This window comes from Mus caroli, unplaced genomic scaffold, assembly GCF_978045245.1.
Source record: "Mus caroli unplaced genomic scaffold, Mus_caroli_1 scaffold_16, whole genome shotgun sequence".
Taxonomy (NCBI): Eukaryota; Metazoa; Chordata; class Mammalia; order Rodentia; family Muridae; genus Mus; species Mus caroli.
Genome location: NW_028227271.1, coordinates 2,028,166 through 2,046,356, shown reverse-complemented (window position 1 = coordinate 2,046,356; position 18,191 = coordinate 2,028,166). Strand labels below are relative to the sequence as shown.

Here is an 18,191-nt window from a genome sequence, read left to right as displayed (position 1 = left end):
TCAGTTATGGGCATGAGATCTCAGGCTGTGGAAGAGGGAGTTCTTCCTTCAGAACCGAGATGGACTTCTTTCTGCATAGTCAAGGTAAGAACATCCTTGTGGAGGGAAGGCAGTAGGTGTCCACCTTTATCCATAGCACCTGGTTTTCTCCCTCTCCCCTTTCCCTGCTGCTGAGCTGGCAATCAGTGCCTGGCTCCCAGCACCCACTTTTACCCTATCACCAACAAGCTTCCTGCTTTAGATTTCCCTTCCTTCAATCAGTACCTGAAGAGCAGTGATCAAACCTGAGCTGAGGATCCGGCTACACATCTGGTGACTCTCCCCCCACCCCACCCCCAATTCCTAGGAACCTTTCAAGTTCGTCCTAATGACTGCTTAGGCAAGGGAGGATACCAGCCTGATGTGAAGTTACAGTCCCATCTACCTTTGCGATCCAATCAATCTAGCTCACTCGTTATATCCAGAGGTTATATCCTAGCACCCAGCCAAAGCCCAGGATATGCTGGGAAGGGCTGGGGTGTTAAAAGAGCTAGCTGCAGGCATTAAACAAACATTTTCATATACCATGCTAATTACATAATCTAATCTTGCCAAAATACACAGCACAACCTTGCCCTTTCCCATGAGCCTCCTACAATCCCTGCCTCTCCCTCCAACTCTCACTTCACGGCCAGTGGAGCCATTCCCTCCCTAGCGTCTCTCCAGCTCTTCCTCTAGTCCCCTGATCTCCCCTGATCTATAGCTGGCTGCTATAAAAGTGCCCACTGGACAGTAAGATCCACCAGCCATGCTTCCTATCCGCTTCCTGGCTGCCAGATTGAAATCAGGTGCTCCATTCTTCATTAATCAGAACCAGACCGGCCAAGCCTAGCCTTTGCCAGAACAGGATGAAGGATGAGCACAGAACTCTGCTGAGAGATGGGACAGGCAGGCAGGCCCTGAGGGCTTGAGCAGACAGTGCTGCTTTGAGCACCTACCCTGGCACTGAACTCTCGGCACTTCCCACTTCTCAGCATTGAGATACATGGCTCCATCAATTTCCATCATGGAAATTCCAGCGGGGTGGGTAACAGCAGACAGAACAGCTTAGGATCTGCTAAGGAATGCTAGGAACAGGGAATTACAACAGGTTCTAAGACTCTAGGACCACATCCCTACTCTCAACTTCTCCAAGTGGCATAACTCACAAACTAACACCATGGTCCCTAGCTTAATTCCAGACGTTCCTATCCAATATCAGATTTTAAAAGAATGGAATGAGGTTACACCATCAAAAGAATGTCCACTGAGAAGACCTAAGAACACCGGTGCGATGACTTAAGCAGTTGAGTGTCAGGAATCTTGAATCTGCTGTGGGCTCTCAGCTGAGTCATTTGGGAGAAGTGACAGAAAGCTCCAGGAAGCATTAAGACCTGGGACACCAGCAACTTTAGGTGTCTAAATCTGGTGCTCCAACCATGCCAGGCCTAGTTCGGACTTGGATGAATATAGAGGCCTCTGCATCCACCTTCCTTTAGGAGTCTATGCGGCTCACACGTTTCTCCCTGCCCTGTCCCTCTGGCCTCTCCTCAGGCATCTATGGCCCTCTGCAGACTCTCTCCTCAGGCATCTATGGCCCTCTGCAGACTCTCGGTCTGAGGCTTCCCCGGGGCTGTCTTCCCACGTGCGATCCCACTCGAGCTCTGGCTGCCGCTCCGTCTGCGAGTCTCAGCCGGAGCCTGCCTCGGCGCGCACGGAGGACAGTGGGAGGAGAAGAGGGAGAAAGGAGGCGGCGCGGGCGGGGAGCGGGTGGAAGGTGGCGATTGGAGCCCGGGAAGAAGGAGGGAGCCGGAGGGCGGGAGGAGGCAGCCGGCGCAGGGCGCGGCGGGAGGGAGCCAGCTGAGCGCCCGTCCCGCGGCCGCTACCGCCGCCTCCGCGTATCGCGGCGTGGCTAGGCGGGATGGGCTGGTCCGGGGGCGCCCCCTGCTGCTGCCCCGGTTCGCCGCGCCCCCGGCCCTCCGGGCGCCCCCCACAGGTGAGTGGCCGCGCCACGCCGGACGGGAGCGCAGGCGAGCATCGGCCCTCTGCGTCACAGCGCGCGGACCGAGCCAGGGGCGGGCACCAGGGGGCGCGGAGCCACTGGGGGTCCGGGAGCATTGGGCGCCGCCCGTGCCCTCCTCTCCGGGTCTCGGTGAGCTAGGGGAAGGTTGAAGAAGATACTAGAGGTGACCAGGGGGCGGGGCGCGGCTGTGGTCCTAGCTCAGGCCGCCACGCCTTCCTGCGTCCCACTGTGCACTACTGTTGGCTCAGGCCACTCTCTGCGTACCTCTCTAGCTCCAGCCACAAGCGCACTTTGAACACAAGATGCCCGCGGCAGCTGGCATCAATGTTGCGGCCCTGGCCTGGCAGAGTGCATGCAAACTTTTTCCTCTCTGTTTTCTCTGAGACACTGATGCAGAATGCAGACACAGATGAAGCTGATTTTCTCCTTTTAACCCTTTTCTACTTCTGCCCTACCTAGATACCCCCTAGGTCCCTCTAGACACACCCTTGAATCCTACCTCCCTTCCCCTCCCTCCTTTCCTGGGCCTCACTCCTCTGTGGCCCGGCTCCGGCTCCGGGCCTCTCATCCAACCACAGCTATTTCCAGGAAGGAGGGGTGTGTGGGTGGGTGGAGGGGTTTCTCCAAACAAACCCAAGGCTTCAGAGTGAGAGGGGGCCCGGCTGGGGAGAATCAAAAGAGCTCTGGAATATTCCAGGCAGGAGGTGGGAGGTGAGGATCTGGTAATGCTGCCATTCCTCAGGCACTGTTTGCCCTCAGCTACCTTCAGAAATACTCCCCACTCCCTGCGGTGGGGACAAGTGGAGTCAACTGGACACTTACTTTCTAGATCTAGGTGGGCAGTGTAAGTTCAGTGAGGGCAGAGGCTGTTTGGGAACCTGTTCCAGAGGAAAAGACTTTCAGTACCACCAGAGGTTGCAGATGGAGGCCCATGTACCATAGGAGCAGAGGGGAAAAAATTGATCAGGGGAGACAGGCGCTGCAGTGATCCATCACCCCCAGCAGGGCTGGGTGCTGAATCAGGACAGCCCTGGTTGCCCACCTGGCCATCGGCCTGGAATGTCCTGGGACACAGCCAGAACTCAGGTGGGGATTGCAGAGCCAGGGGCCCTCTCCAGTTACAGCACGGCGCCCCACCCCTTGCCACTCACAGGGCCTTCTAGCCAGGGTACACTGGCAATGATGGGCTTCCTAGAGAACAGGCATGCAGCAGGAAAAGGCCTCAGACTTTTCAGGTCTTCTGAAGGATCCCTGGGGAGGATTAGAGCCGCCCTTCATCTGTCAGATGGGCGTGTGAGACAGAAAGGGGAGACTCCTGTGGGACCCTACAAGAGATGCCAGAACTGGAGGAGTTGCACTAGGACATTCAGTAAATACCATGCAAATGAGGGTGACACGGTGTACATTCTTTCAAATGACAGCTAGCTACAGCATTCCAAAGGCTGCTGTCAAGAGCTTGGGCTGGGAACCCCCAGGCTGTTGACCCTTGTTGTAGGAAGGTTGTTCCATCCTTTCCAAGGGCCCCATACACCTCCTTCCCTTGACTCCTGGGACAGGAAGTTGGCCCTATTCCCAGGAGGGAAGCAGGAGGCCCTAGAGAGGGTGGAGTATGTGTTGGGAGGGGGCCTCCTGTCCAGTCCTTGGGTCCAGTGACAGCCGCAGAGGAAGGAGAGACAGGCCCGAAGAGCCATGAAGGTAGTGCTCAGATTCTGGTGGGCGGGTGGGGTCGGCAGTAGAACCTCAGGTGCAGGATCTGGGAGCTAAGCCAGGAACTGTGGGTTGTATCTGGAGAGGAGCAGTTGGAGTGTTCAGGAGGAACCTCCAGTGCTTTGGGTTACAGCAAGATGGACCACTCCTGTAAGCCCTTAGCCCTTCCGGCTGGAACTTGGCGTTGAGGAGGGTACTACAAGATCCTTCTCCCGTCTGACAGGGAAGTTAGCCCTCATCCCTAACTTTCTTTCACCCTGAGGATGTGGAGTGCTGGGCTGTCAGGGGTACTGGTTCCCAGCAACACTCCCTTCCCACAGGAAGTCCCAAGGGAGCGTGAGGGTTCAGGCTAGAGACTGGACGGGGACACAGTGTTCTCCACTGGCCCTTGAGCCCTGCCCTGAGACCTGAATTCCCACCCTGTGCCACTGGCTGATTCCAGGGCTGGATCTCAGGACTGCAGACCCCCTGCACACAGTGGCCCACTGGGGGGGAGGCAGCTCCAGAGATGGGGAGAGCCAGAGATCTTAAGCTGACACTCCCAGCAGGGTAGATCCTGGGAATCTGATCTCCTGGCCTCCCCCACATCCTCCCCCACCCCACTTCCTGGAGCAGCGACCTGCCCCCTTCCCGCCTGCACTTCCCTCCACTTCCAGGGCCAGGCTTCTCCACACACCAGCCAGACAGCCTCCCCTCCACCCAAGGGAAGCGGCTGCCTAGGCAGGCTGCTTCCAGGAAGCCCCAGGCCAGGCCCCAGCATTGTTCAGGCCCTGCAGCCAAGAGCCCAGCCAGCCAGACACCATGAAGTCCAGCGGCCCTGTGGAAAGGTTGCTCAGAGCCTTGGGGAGGAGGGACAGCAGCCGGGCCACCAGCAGGGTAGGAGTGCCCACCAGCTGGGCAAAGGTGGGGCGGGGTGGAGGTGCGGACAAGGTGGGAGGGCCAGGATTCAGGCCAGACCAGACCCTCTTCCTAGTTTCAGCCTCTTCTCCAGGCTGGCTCAGCATCCCCCTCCTTTCTTTCGCCTGACCTCCTGAGGTGGCTAGGTTAGGGTAGCAGTGTGATTCTAGTGTCTGTTTTGACTCATCTGTGTATTTCCTGGCTTGAGCCTGAATAGGCCCCGAGGGCTCAGCTAAGAGCTCAAGCCCTGACCTCCGGGGAAGCTTGAGGGAAAAGGTATGGGAAGAAGGCAATGAGGGAAGGGAGGGTGCCTTCTATTGACGTCATCTGCACACGACGTCATCATCCACAAGTGCGTCCAAGTATCCTGGTGGGTCTTGCCCCCAGTCTGGAGGAGGTCTAGAACCGTTAAGGGACCAAAGCTGCTCCCATGTTATTGTCCTCTTCACACTACGGTGGGCAGATCCAGGGAGAGGAGGGGACAGTGGGAGCTTGAACACACAGCGGTAAAGAATGTGCAGAGGAGCGGTGGCGTGAGGGAGATTGTCCACGGACTCTGGATAGGAGGGATGAACTGGGGTGGGAGGGGTCAGAATCGCAGTGAAAACTTGCAGTGAGTAGGGACTAAGGGGGACCTGGACAACTGGTGGCAGCCCAGCCAGCCACTGACCTCACTACCTCTGGGTGGGGGGGGGGGCATCCGGAGAACCTGGCCACCCCTGTCATAACATACAGAGGCAGCGAGGCAGCTGCCTGTGTGCCCCCACTGCCGTTCCTCCTTCCGAGAGTCTTAGACAATTGCTGCCTGCCGCCTCAGTGCACAGAGAGTAAACATGTTGTTCTGACCATGGGGGAGGGGGTCATATTAGCTGCCTGGAGCTTGGGGACACTGAGAGCCAGAGGCTCAGAACTGGCTGCAGTCAGTCTGGGTTTTATGTGATAATGCTTGTGTGTCCTGGCCGTCAGCTCACAGTATACAAGCCTCATGTGGGGAGGGCAAGATGGGAGGAGAGTCAGACCCCCCACTCTGCCAAGATTCAGAAAGCCCTCATATTGGAAGTGGGGGGGGTGACAAGGACATCACATAGCTCCGCCACGTGAGAAGTCCTGAGTGAACCCTTAGGGAGGAGTTGACCCAGCCAAGGTGACGCAAGGGGTCACATTCCAAGCCCTGTAGAGGACAGGCCTCATGACTACCCTGAAACAGCTGTGGCCAAGTGTGCCTTAGAGTTCACAGACTTTTGGCTGGAAGAGAGGGAAGCAGCGTCGCTCTAAGGAAAGGTCCCTGCCCAGCCTTGGAGATGGGCCCACTAGGAACACATACCCCTATTTGTCTGTCATCCCACCCGCAGCCTAGGAAAGCAGAACCACACAGCTTCCGGGAGAAGGTTTTCCGGAAGAAAACTCCAGTGTGTGCAGTGTGTAAGGTGACCATCGATGGGACCGGCGTCTCCTGCCGAGGTGAGGTGGTGCTCTCGGTACCTGAGCCCTCCAGTCAGCACTTCTGTGCTGTGTGGCTCAGGCTCTAGAGACAGGCAAATTCAGAAACAAATGCCCTCACTCCTCTTGACACCCACCTTGCCACAGCCCAGGAGATTTGTGACTCTACCACCTTCCCATTCTTACCTGTGACTAGGGTCTTCCCTTCCTCTTGCTCCTCCTCCTCTTCTTCTTCTTCCTCCTCTTTTTCTTCTTCTTCCTCCTCTTCTTTTTCCTCCTTTTTCCTTTTCCTCCTTCTTTTCCTCTTCTTCCTCCTCCTCTTCTTTTTCCTCCTTTTTCCTTTTCCTCCTCCTTTTCCTCTTCTTCCTCTTCCTTCTCCTCTTTTTCCTCTTCTTCCTCCTCCTCCTCTTTTTCTTCTTCCTCCTCCTCCTCTTTTTCTTCTTCCTCTTCCTTTTCCTCTTTTTCCTCTTCTTCCTCCTCCTCCTCTTTTTCTTCTTCCTCCTCCTCCTCTTTTTCTTCTTCCTCTTCCTTTTCCTCTTTTTCTTCTTCTTCCTCCTCCTCTTTTTCTTCTTCCTCTTCCTTTTCCTCTTTTTCCTCTTCTTCCTGCTCCTCTTTTTCCTCCTTTTTCCTTTTCCTCCTCCTCTTCCTCCTCTTTCTCTTCCTCCTCATCTTCCTGTTCCTCTTCTTCCTCCTCTTCTTCTTCCTCTTATTGTTCTTCTTCCTCCTCTTCCTCTTTCCCCTCCTCACCTCTATTCATCCTAGACCCCAACCCCCGGCCCACTTCCCTGACTCCAGAGCAGAACCTGCTGATAACCAGCTCTGTTCTTCAACTCCTAATAACCTAGTGTACCAGGGTCCCAGAGCTGGCTTCTAAGGCCTGGAGGGCTGGAAGACAGTTACTTTGACTGTTCCCGTAAGCCTCTGCTAACCTCTACCCTCCCCTTTGTCTCTCTAGTCTGCAAGGTGGCCACACACAGAAAATGTGAAGCAAAGGTGAGTATGTGGTTCTATCTAATGGGGGGATGGCGTCTTTCCCTGCCCAAACAGGCATCTTCAGCCACACTGGCATGGGCCACCATGTCACCCTGTCACTCACTCCTGGACACCCCTTCCTGGGTGGCAGGGGTGTTGTGTTGGGCTCTTTAAGAACCACCCTACTCCACCCCTGGAGGGTTGGCCCAGGAGGGTGGACAGTGAGACAGCGTTTGTCTTGGTGCTGTGCCCAGGCTGCAGCTGGCGAGAGGATGGGAGGGTGCGGGGGGTGGGGGGGAGGAAGGGCGGGGTGGATAGTGAGAGAGCAAGATTTCAGAGACCAGGCACCCTGATGGGCCGTGCCTTCCCTCTGAGGAAAGGGTCCTCAGGATGCCTGCATTGGTCTCGTCCTGGGTAGTGAAAGCCAAGACTGTTCAGGTATAATACCCTGTAGGTTGTACCCGCTGTCCACTGAGAACCTAAGGCAGCCCCGCATCTCTGAGGAACGTTCCTGGTCCTCCATCAGTGCAGGGGGTAGTCCCAGGGCCTCAAGCTAGCTTCGGGGAGCTACGTGCCCATGGGTGGGGTCTCAACGGTGAAAGAGGCTAGTGTCCACCCCTGGCCATTGCCTGGCTGGCTGGCTCTATATATAACTCCTGTCCTGCCGCTGGATGAATGGGGGTCTGTGTGGGCAGGGGGCTGAGAGCCAAGAGCAACAAGCAGGGGGCCCGAGGGGTGCGAGACCGAGAGGCAGAAGCAAGGCTCCCTTAAATAGAGGAACCTCAGCTGGAGGTTGTTCATCAGGTGACAGCCCCTGCACCTTCCTGCTGAGGCCTGGCACCCCATTTCACCAGCACAGCCTTTAACTCCCACCTCTTTCCAGGTGACTTCATCCTGTCAGGCCTTGCCCCCTGCGGAGCTGGTGAGTGTGTTCTAGGATGGGGCAGGGAAGGCACTGAACCTGACTAGTATCCCCGGGGTCTGGTGGACTCAGAGCGGGTCTCCAGGAGGTTATGTAGAAATGAGTGCTGTGGTCAGTTGTCCTCAACAGATGACTGTCAGAGCCCTTCGTGGTTACTGTCTTCTAGAGCTTGTTGGGGGCTAGAGTCCTGGCCCCAGGGAGTGGACACTGACATGCGCTCCCACCCCGCCCCACCAGGTCCAGACTGGTCCTTGCCCCTGCCCTAACCACTCCCATTTCCTCCCCCACCTCCTCCCTCTAGCGGAGAAGCACAGCTCCGGTCCGGCGCATAGAACACCTGGTAAGGGATGCTAGGAGCCTGAGCGGGGAGGGGCGTGTGGGTAGCTCTTGGAGTAGGGACCTATATTTCCAGAAGACCACGGTTTGTAGAACTTTTGACCGGGAAGCCTAGAAGCGATGCATCCGAAGTGATGTCGACATACGGTTTCTAATCCACCAGGGGTCCACCAAGTCTCTGAACCACTCAAAGCAACGCAGTACTCTACCCAGGTGAGTGAGGATGCCCGGCGATCCCACGTCACCCCAAGACAGTGCTCCCCCTCGGGACCATCCACCCTAAGGATCTAACAGGTCGCCCAGAGCTCCCCAGGGTCCTTACCATCATACTAGCCCTCTGGGGTGCCACGTTTCTCTGTTCCCTAAATCAGCTTTGTGGCCTCTCCCAGGAGCTTCAGCCTGGATCCGCTCATGGAGCGTCGCTGGGACTTGGACCTCACCTATGTAACGGAGCGGATCTTGGCCGCAGCTTTTCCTGCACGACCGGACGAGCAGCGACACCGAGGCCACTTGCGCGAGCTAGCCCATGTGCTTCAATCCAAGCACAGAGACAAGTACCTGGTGAGGAGCGGGTGGACCAGATGCAACCAATGAGAGGGCTGGGAGATCAAAATGGGGCAAAGCTATTGTTTCGCTGTCGATACCTGAAATGGGGCTGGCAAGGGGGCGGTGCTAGCATGGCGGGGCGGGGCCAGGCGGGGAGGGGCGGGGCCGGAGCTGAGCCAGGGACGTAGCTTGCAGAGGATTCCGCTCCAGCGGATCGCAATCGAACTATTTTAGAGCAAGATGCTCACTGAGGGTCCACCTCCAGCACCTGTGTCTGAAGTCACCCTCATCTAACTCTGCCCTTTATTTCAGCTCTTCAACCTTTCAGAGAAACGGCATGACCTCACCCGCCTGAACCCCAAGGTAGGAGGGAAATGGTCTGTCTGCCCTTTATGTTGAGCCAACCTTGTAAAAAGGCTCGTTACTGGTAGTAGCAATTGACATCCACCTTTCTCATACCACTTAAGATACCTAAAAACATGGTGCAGGGGATATCAGCCCACAGTATGGCGGGAATTTTCCAAGCTATTGTGGACTACCACTAAGTGCTCACCTTGCCGCCAGGTCCCTGTATTGTATCCATATCCATGTTCCTGTCACACACACACACACACACATGCAGAGTTGTACCCTTTTACTTCCCCAGGTGCAAGACTTTGGTTGGCCTGAACTACATGCCCCACCTCTGGACAAGTTGTGTTCCATCTGCAAAGCCATGGAGACGTGGCTCAGTGCCGACCCTCAGCACGTGGTTGTGTTGTACTGCAAGGTGAGCTGGGACCTTGGGGTCACAGAGCTAGGGCAACCTCAGCCTGAAAGTCGCAGGTTCCCCAGCTCTGTCTCTTTATCCCGTAGGGGAGCAAAGGCAAGCTTGGGGTCATCGTCTCTGCTTATATGCACTACAGCAAGATCTCTGCAGGGTGAGTTGCCCTGCCTCAGTGGCCTTTCCTCATCTGTCCCCTGTCTGAGCTTTTCTCTAGTCAGACTATAAACTTGGTGCGGTACCACCTCTCTCCACTAGTGGGCCCAGCACTCCACAACAGAGGAGCTGGGCTAGTTTCTTAGGGCTGTCAGCAAAGTGCCATCATAGATTGGCTTAAAATGATATAACTCAGTTGTCTTACGGTTCTAAAGTGTTGAAAGTCCAAAGTCAAGTGTCAGTGGGGCCACGCTGTCTCTGGGACTCTAGGCAGACTCCTTCCTTGCCTCTTTCCAGCTTCTGGTGGTGCCTGACAGTTCTTGGCAGTTCTTGGCTGGCAGCGGCATCCCTCCAACCTCTGCCTCCGTCATCACATGGTGTTCTCTTTGTGCGTCTGTTTCTGTCTCTCCTCTTCTAAGGACCAATCACCCTAATTAAGGACCCACCTTGCTCCTGTATGATCTCATCTTAACCTATCTAACCACATCTGCAAAGACCCTATTTCTAAATATGGTCACATTTGAGGTACATTTCTCCGGGGGAGGGACACAGTTCAATCCATCAGGTTGTCTAACTGCCCCCTTTGACAAGCGAGGAAAGCCAGGTTCAGGGGACAGTTGCCCTAGGCCCAACAACCGGGAAACTGACTATGCTATAGGGCCTCTGGCTCTCCTCACCACCACTGAGAGTTCCTCTGTACAGAGAGGATCTCAGGATTCCTCCTTCCCTGGGGTTTAGGTATAGAAGGCCAGAATGGGGCTGGTTCCTAACCCCCGACCTGCCCTGCTCTCCCCAGGGCAGACCAGGCGCTGGCAACCCTCACCATGAGGAAATTCTGTGAGGACAAGGTGGCCACGGAACTGCAGCCCTCCCAGCGCCGGTGAGCACCCCAGTGGGGAAGGGCTGACTCTCCTGCTCAGGCAGCACACCTGAATCCCACAGTGCATGGGAGCAGAGCCAGGCCCTGTGCTGGATTCTGGGAAATCAGAACAAACAAGATCAGGTTCTCCTGGCATTTATATGCTAGTAGAGTAGAAGGCAAGAAGCCATGCGTAAACAGACTAGATTGTTCTGGCTGGCGATAAGGTCTGTGAAGAGAATAAAGCAGAGGCTTGTAAGAAAGACTCCACAGTATGAGCAGGGCTTGCCCCCTTGAAGCTTAAGATTAAAAGAGCAGTCTAGTTCTCCCAAGAGCTGCTGAGTTGGTGTGAGGCGCCCTCTAGAGGAAGACGCTGATGCTTTCTTGGCACTTCCCCCGCCAGCTATGTCAGCTACTTCAGCGGGCTGCTGTCTGGCTCCATCAGAATGAACAGCAGCCCACTCTTCCTGCACTATGTGTTCGTTCCTGTGCTGCCAGCCTTTGAGCCCAACACAGGTGAGTCACCCCGGGATGTATTCCGTGGGGATAGCCACCTCCTACCCCACACCTCTCATGGCCTCTTCCACCCCTCCAGGATTCCAGCCCTTCCTCAAGATCTACCAGTCTATGCAGCTGGTCTACACATCTGGAGTCTAGTGAGTGCCCTGCTCCCAGACCCTGACATCTGCCTGCTTGCCCAGCCAGAAAGGCTGACTATGTCTAGCTACCTCTGTGCCCTCCCTGGATGCCTCTGACTATCCTACCTTTCTCTCTACCCACAGCCGAATCGCAGGTCCAGGGCCTCAGCAGCTTTGTATCAGCCTGGAGCCAGCCCTTCTCCTCAAAGGCGACGTCATGGTGAGGGGCGGGGGTTGTAACACTGAGGGGAATCCTGAGGATGCAGACTGCAACGGGGTGGGGGGCTTCTAGCCAGAGAGTCAGCTGACATGGTGTGTGTCTTAGGGTTTTACGGCTGTGAACAGCCGCCATAACCAAGGCAACTCTTTTTTTTTTTAAGATGTATTTATTATTTATATGTAAGTACACTGTAGCTGTCTTCAGACACACCAGTAGAGGGCGTCAGATGTCATTATGGATGGTTGTAAGCCATCATGTGGTTGCTGGAATTTGAACTCAGGACCTTCGGAAGAACAGTCAGTGCCCTTAACCGCTGATGCATCTCTCCAGCCCCCAAGGCAAAAGGGCATTTAATTGGGGCTGGCTTACAGGTTCAGAGGTTCAGTCCGTTATCATCAAGGTGGGAGCATCTGAAGGCTGCTAGTAGAAGACTCCCTTCCAGGAAGCTAGGAGTAGGGTCTTAAAACCCATGCCCACAGTGACACACCTACTTCAACAAGGCCATACCTTCAAATAGTGCCACTCCATGGGCCAAGCACATATAAACTATTGGAGGGCCAAAAGGGAACCCCAGCCGTACTATCCCAAGAGAGTTCATGTTGAGGTTGGGGCATGACAGAAGCAGTGACCCAGGTGGCCCTTGGAGCAAAGGTATAGGCAAGGCAAAATGGATGTGATGGCCTGACCCCAGCCTCCTGCCCTCCCTCAGGTAACCTGCTACCACAAGGGTGGCCAGGGGACAGACCGGACCCTCGTGTTCCGAGTTCAGTTCCACACATGCACCATCCATGGACCACGGCTCACCTTCCCAAAGGACCAACTAGATGAGGCCTGGGCTGGTAAGTCAGAGGCCAGTGAAATGGGTAGGGAAGGGGAAGCCAGTGGGGCGTGGCTCCTCACCTCCACCACCTCCACAGACGAGCGGTTCCCTTTCCAAGCCTCAGTGGAGTTTGTTTTCTCCTCCAGCCCTGAGAAGGTCAAAGGTAAGAGTGGGAGCTGGTAAGAATGTTGAAGGCGTGGGAGCTGGAGGGGCAGGGTGTTGAAGGCTTGTGGGTGGGGGGAGGGCAGTCCCCTACTCAGTGCCCCGGTGGCCTTCCACAGGCAACACCCCACGGAACGATCCCTCTGTCTCCGTGGATTACAACACAACAGAGCCTGCTGTACGCTGGGACTCCTATGAAAACTTCAATCAGCACCATGAGGATAGCATGGATGGTGTGTGGGGTGGTGGGGCAGGCAGGAGCTGTGCGGCTTGTGGGGAGAGGCACGCTGAGTCAGCATTGTCCCCACTCACAAATTCTTCTCTGCTCAGGCGCCTTGGCCCACACAAGGGGCCCCCTGGATGGCAGTCCTTATGCCCAGGTGCAGCGGGTCCCCCGCCAGACACCACCAGCACCTTCTCCAGAGCTTCCCCCACCCCCGATGCTCTCTGTCAGCAGTGACTCCGGCCACTCATCCACGCTAACCACAGAACACACAGCAGAATCCCCAGGCCGGCCGCCCCCAACTGCTGCTGAAAGACAGGAGCTGGATCGTCTGCTGGGAGGTTGTGGAGTGGCCAGTGCAGGCCGTGGTGCTGGGCGAGAGACTGCCATCCTAGATGATGAAGAGCAGCCCTCTGTGGGTGGAGGCCTGCACCTTGGGATGTATTCAGGCCACAGGCCTGGACTCAGTCGCCGGTGCTCCTGCCGTCAGGGCTTCCGGGAGCCTTGTGGGGTCCCTAATGGGAGCTACTACAGGCCTGAGGGAACCCTAGAGAGACGACGACCACCCTATGGGGGCTATGAGGGACACCCCCAGGGCTACGCAGAAGCCTCTGTGGAGAAGAGACGCCTCTGCAGGTCACTGTCAGAAGGGCCGTACCCCTATGCACCCGAGCTGGGGAAACCAGCCAATGGGGACTTTGGCTACCGTCCAGCAGGCTACCGGGAGGTGGTAATCCTGGAGGACCCTGGGGTGCCTGCTTTATGCTCATGCCCTGCCTGTGAAGAGAAGCTGGCACTGCCCACCGCAGCCCTGTATGGACTGCGACTAGAGAGGGAGGCTGCAGAGGGGTGGTCCAGCGAGGTAGGCAAGCCTCTCCTGCACCCAGTGAGGCCTGGACACCCATTGCCTCTGCTGGTGCCTGCCTGTGGGCATCATCATGCCCCAATGCCTGACTATGGCTGCCTGAAGCCACCCAAGGTGGGTGAGGAAGGGCATGAGGGCTGCTCCTATGCCGTGTGCTCTGAAGGCAGGTATGGGCATTCAGGGTACCCTGCCCTGGTAACCTATGGCTATGGAGGAGCGGTTCCCAGCTACTGCCCAGCATATGGCCGGGCACCTCACAGTTGCGGATCTCCAAGTGAAGGCCGAGGGTACCCCAGCCCTGGCGCCCACTCACCACGGGCTGGATCTGTGTCCCCGGGGAGTCCACCCTACCTGCAGCCCAGGAAGCTGGGTTATGAGATTCCTGCAGAGGATGGGGGAGACAAGTACCCACTTTCTGGGCACCTGGCCTCAACAGGACCCTTGGCTTCTACAGGTGAGGACCCTCAAGTGGGAATGTCCAGGGTAAAGGAGGGTTCTGAATGCTACTGGGGAGGCTGTGGGTGGGAAGGAGCTGAGCCAGGCAGAAAAGCAGGCTCCTGTTTCCCAGAGCTCTTCCCTCCCGTCTCAGAGTCACCTGAACCATCCTGGAGGGATGGCTCCAGTGGACACAGCACGCTACCTCGGTCTCCCCGAGATCCTCAGTGCGGTGCTTCTTCAGAGCTGTCTGGTCCCTCCACACCCTTACACACCAGCAGCCCAGTTCAGGGCAAGGAAAGGTACACAGAGGGCCAAGGCTACTTGGGCATGTTGTATGGGTGTGTCTGCAGCCCCAAGATGGAGCTGTCTTTTCACCTACTTTTCCTTGCAGCAACCGACGGCAAGACACCACCAGGTCTCCCTCCTTGGCACCCACTCAGAGACTGAGTCCTGGCGAGGCCTTACCCTCTGTTGTACAGGGAGTTGCTGAAAAGACTCCTGAGCTGTTGACAAGCAGCAGGCCTGAGCCACTGGACCCTAGCCCCTTCTCTCAGACCTCTGCACCCGGCTCACCCAATGGCTGGCCTCAGGAAAGGAGCCCAGGAGGCCACACCAACAGTGCTAGTCCTCGGAGCCCTGTGCCAACCACCCTGCCTGGACTCCGCCATGCCCCGTGGCAGGGCCCTCGGGGTACTTCAGATAGCCCAGATGGCTCCCCTCTTACTCCTGTGCCTACCCAGATGCCCTGGCTTGTGGGCAGCCCAGAACCACCCCAGAGCTCACCCACCCCTGCCTTCCCCCTGGCTACCTCCTATGATGCCAATGGTCCCATTCAGCCTCCACTTCCTGAAAAACGACACCTGCCCGGGTCTGGACAACAGCCGTCACCACCAGCCAGAAGCACCAATCAACACGTCACCTTTGCCTCTCCTCTCCCAGATGTCACCCAACCCCCAGGTATAAGGGTCTAGGAGGATTGTGTGTCCCTTAAAGAACCTCACCTTCCAGATAGAGACCATGGCGAGCCCTGGAGTCTGAACTCAGTCCCTCCCTCTTCTAGAACACCCTTTACAAGAGAACCAAAGCAATGTCAAGTTTGTCCAGGATACATCAAAGTTCTGGTACAAGCCACATCTTTCCCGAGACCAAGGTAAGAGGCCAGAAAATGCCATGTGCCTGTCCCAGTCCACCTCCCAGGCCTGTCTTGGCTGTAAGTCCATTATCCTGGAAGGGCCTTTGGTTCCCTCTGTCTCTGCTCTTGGCTGAGCAAAATAGAGATTCTAAGTTTTGGCCTCAGACTAAATGTTGTCCCAAGTCTATGACCCAAAGCCCCAGACTCCCCCCACCCTCACAGCTGTCACGAGTGAGAGACTTGGGAACCTGCTAGTGGGACTGTGTGGGGCTGACAACCATCTCTAAACTTCTGCCCTGCAGCCATTGCCCTGCTGAAAGACAAAGATCCTGGAGCCTTCCTGATCAGAGACAGCCATTCATTCCAAGGAGCCTATGGGCTAGCCCTCAAGGTGGCTACACCTCCACCCAGTGCGCAGCCCTGGAAAGGTATAGAGCTCTCAAGCTGAAGGTGCAGATGGGGAGAGGGGAGAATTCGTAGGTAGTGAGGTGGTGCACAGGATGTCTCCATGTAGGGGAGGGTTGAGGCAAGCCTACTGCTGCTTGGGAGAAGAGTTCTGTGGGGAGAAACTGAGTTCCTGGAATGCCATAAAGCTTTATTTTCACCCCTCGCTCCTCTCAGGGGACCCCTCAGAACAGCTGGTCCGCCATTTCCTCATCGAGACTGGGCCCAAAGGCGTGAAGATCAAGGGTTGTCCCACTGAGCCCTATTTTGGTGAGAAGCAAGAGTCTGGGAGGGTTCTACATGGCAGGAGGCAGGGGGAAGGTTAAAAGGAGAGGCCTCGGGAGAATGGAAGAGAAAACCCTGACTATGGCCCCTAAGATAGTCACTTCCCCCCAATCCCTCATAGGAAGCCTGTCTGCCCTGGTCTCCCAGCACTCCATCTCTCCCATCTCCCTGCCCTGCTGTCTGAGAATTCCTAGCAAAGGTGAGTGATCTCTCTCCTAGCTACCCCTACACCTAAATAGAGGTCCTGTTACCTCCACCCTACCTTAGAGAGGCTAGGAGAGCCCCTCCCTTCTGACGTCCCTTGGTGGCCTTCATCTCCTCAGATCCTCTAGAAGAAACCCCAGAGGCCCCAGTGCCTACCAACATGAGCACAGCAGCAGACCTCCTGCGTCAAGGAGCAGGTAGAGCCTTCGTTCTTCCTTCCTCTCCCTGGTAGTTAGGAGGATACTGTAGACTCCAGATACAGGGAGGGGCACTGCAAGGGCTGTGGGTGGCAGACCCAGAAGGTATATTTAACCTGCAAAGGCAGAGAAGCCCTGTATTTACAGGTCAAGTTCTCAGGGTTTATAACACAGGAATCACAGCCACAGCAGAGGCGGGAACTCAAAATGTGTCTCCTCAGTCTTTCCCCCACTGTTGCTGGCTGTGGCTTCCTTGGAGTCTGGGAGTTGTCTTTCTAACTTGTCAGTGTGTGATTCCAGTGCATTTGGGCAGCACTGGTCAGGGAAGTACACAAGATGGTGGGATACACAGCGAATGGGTGAGAGATCCGGGTCCTGGCAAAGCTATGTAGCTCATCAACCTACCTCCTGTCTCTTTAGCCTGCAGTGTGCTCTACCTGACCTCGGTGGAGACAGAGTCATTGACTGGCCCTCAGGCTGTGGCCAGGGCCAGCTCTGCAGCTCTGAGCTGCAGCCCAGTGCCAGTGCCAGCCATTGTCCATTTCAAGGTCTCAGCTCAAGGCATCACCCTGACAGACAACCAGAGAAAGTAAGCCCGGCTCAGACCCCGTCTCTTGAGTCTCAAGCAATGACCATGGGGACCTCTTGGTTTTTTGTTTTTCCTCTTTTTTTCATGTGTATGTGTGTGGTATGAGTACATACATATTTGCATTTATGTGTGTAGGCTCCAGTTTGATAATTAAAAACCTTCTGGGTTGCTTGTTCACCTTATTGAGGTAGAGTCTCTCAGTCAAACCCAGAACTCATAGATACAGCTAGTCTTGCTAGCCTTGCTCCTGCAGTTGTCTCTGCTTTCTGAGACTGGAATTGCAGGTGGGCCGCTCATACCCAACATTTACACGGGTTCTGGGACTCAAGCTTGTCCTCCTGCTTGTGCGGATGGTGAGCACTGTAAGCTCTGAGCTCCCTCCCCAGCCCAGAGACTTGGATTTCTGAGTGTGACTTTCCTTCCCCCCTTTCTCCTCACAGGCTCTTCTTTCGCCGCCATTACCCAGTGAACAGCATCACCTTCTCTAGCACTGACCCCCAGGACCGCAGGTGAGCCTTCCTCAGAGCGCTTTGCTGAGGTCCAGCCTCAGCTGCCTGGGCATTCAGGAGCTGTGCCTTGAGCCACACTCTTTCACGTCCTCTCTCTTTACAGATGGACCAACCCAGATGGGACCACCTCCAAGTAAGTCTCCCTGCTGAGCTCAGCCCTGGCTCGGCACAAGCCGCCCCGTGTGGCTTACACGGTCCTCCTGTCCCTGGCTTTGTCCCTGCAGGATCTTTGGTTTCGTGGCCAAGAAGCCAGGAAGTCCCTGGGAAAATGTGTGTCACCTCTTTGCGGAGCTTGACCCGGACCAACCGGCAAGTGCCATCGTCACCTTCATCACCAAAGTTCTACTGGGCCAGAGAAAATGAAGGAAAGCCACAAGCTCCGAGTGCACACCCACACTGCACCCTCCCAGCATCCACAGCGCTCACTACCCTGGCCTGGCCCCTGTGAAAGAGGGAGTGGCAGCATCTGGGCCACTGCTCTTTCCTGCCCTTGCCTGCTAAGCTGAGTGAGTGTGCCCCTAAGGTGACCTGGCATGTGAGCAGATGGCAGAGACAGGTGTGAGGGGGGTGAGGCGGCATCAGTAGTGGAGCCCTGGAGGGGACTGACCCTGCCAACTCCACCCAGCTCCAGGGCCCATCATGGAGGGATGGGAGAAGCTTGAAAGCTTCCTGCCTTCCCTCTACACAGAGACCAGAGTGGGGTCACATAAACAGAGGGAAAAAGAGAGTCTATTTTTGTGTAATAATAAAGAATTTCTATAAACTTATGAGGAGTTGATACCTTCTTCATAGGAAGAAGAAAAAAAAAAGTCTCCCAGAGACGTCC

The 18,191-nt window shown here is 56.0% G+C and overlaps 1 protein-coding gene across 4 annotated transcripts; it reads left to right on the top strand.

Annotated features, from left to right (window-relative positions):
• On the top strand, positions 1 to 18,132 carry Tns2 (tensin 2). Of its 4 annotated transcripts, none has more exons than XM_021184090.3 (29): positions 1 to 84; positions 5,998 to 6,106; positions 7,041 to 7,078; positions 7,941 to 7,979; positions 8,281 to 8,319; positions 8,479 to 8,528; positions 8,705 to 8,876; positions 9,174 to 9,224; positions 9,508 to 9,630; positions 9,717 to 9,781; positions 10,577 to 10,660; positions 11,043 to 11,155; positions 11,235 to 11,295; positions 11,422 to 11,497; positions 12,207 to 12,336; positions 12,415 to 12,480; positions 12,599 to 12,712; positions 12,810 to 14,021; positions 14,157 to 14,304; positions 14,397 to 14,962; positions 15,066 to 15,155; positions 15,440 to 15,565; positions 15,759 to 15,851; positions 15,988 to 16,065; positions 16,190 to 16,267; positions 16,688 to 16,856; positions 17,297 to 17,365; positions 17,469 to 17,498; positions 17,590 to 18,132. In XM_021184090.3, exons 1-29 carry the CDS (start codon positions 7 to 9, stop codon positions 17,726 to 17,728), a joined length of 4,206 nt encoding a protein of 1,401 aa, XP_021039749.2. In that variant the 5' UTR covers positions 1 to 6; the 3' UTR covers positions 17,729 to 18,132. The 4 variants fall into 4 exon arrangements, with proteins under 4 accessions (XP_021039749.2, XP_029325575.1, XP_029325576.1 ...); XM_029469715.2 differs by lacking the exon at positions 1 to 84 and adding an exon at positions 1,866 to 2,014; XM_029469716.2 differs by lacking the exon at positions 1 to 84 and adding an exon at positions 3,656 to 3,736.
• The last annotated feature ends 59 nt before the right edge of the window (positions 18,133 to 18,191 follow it).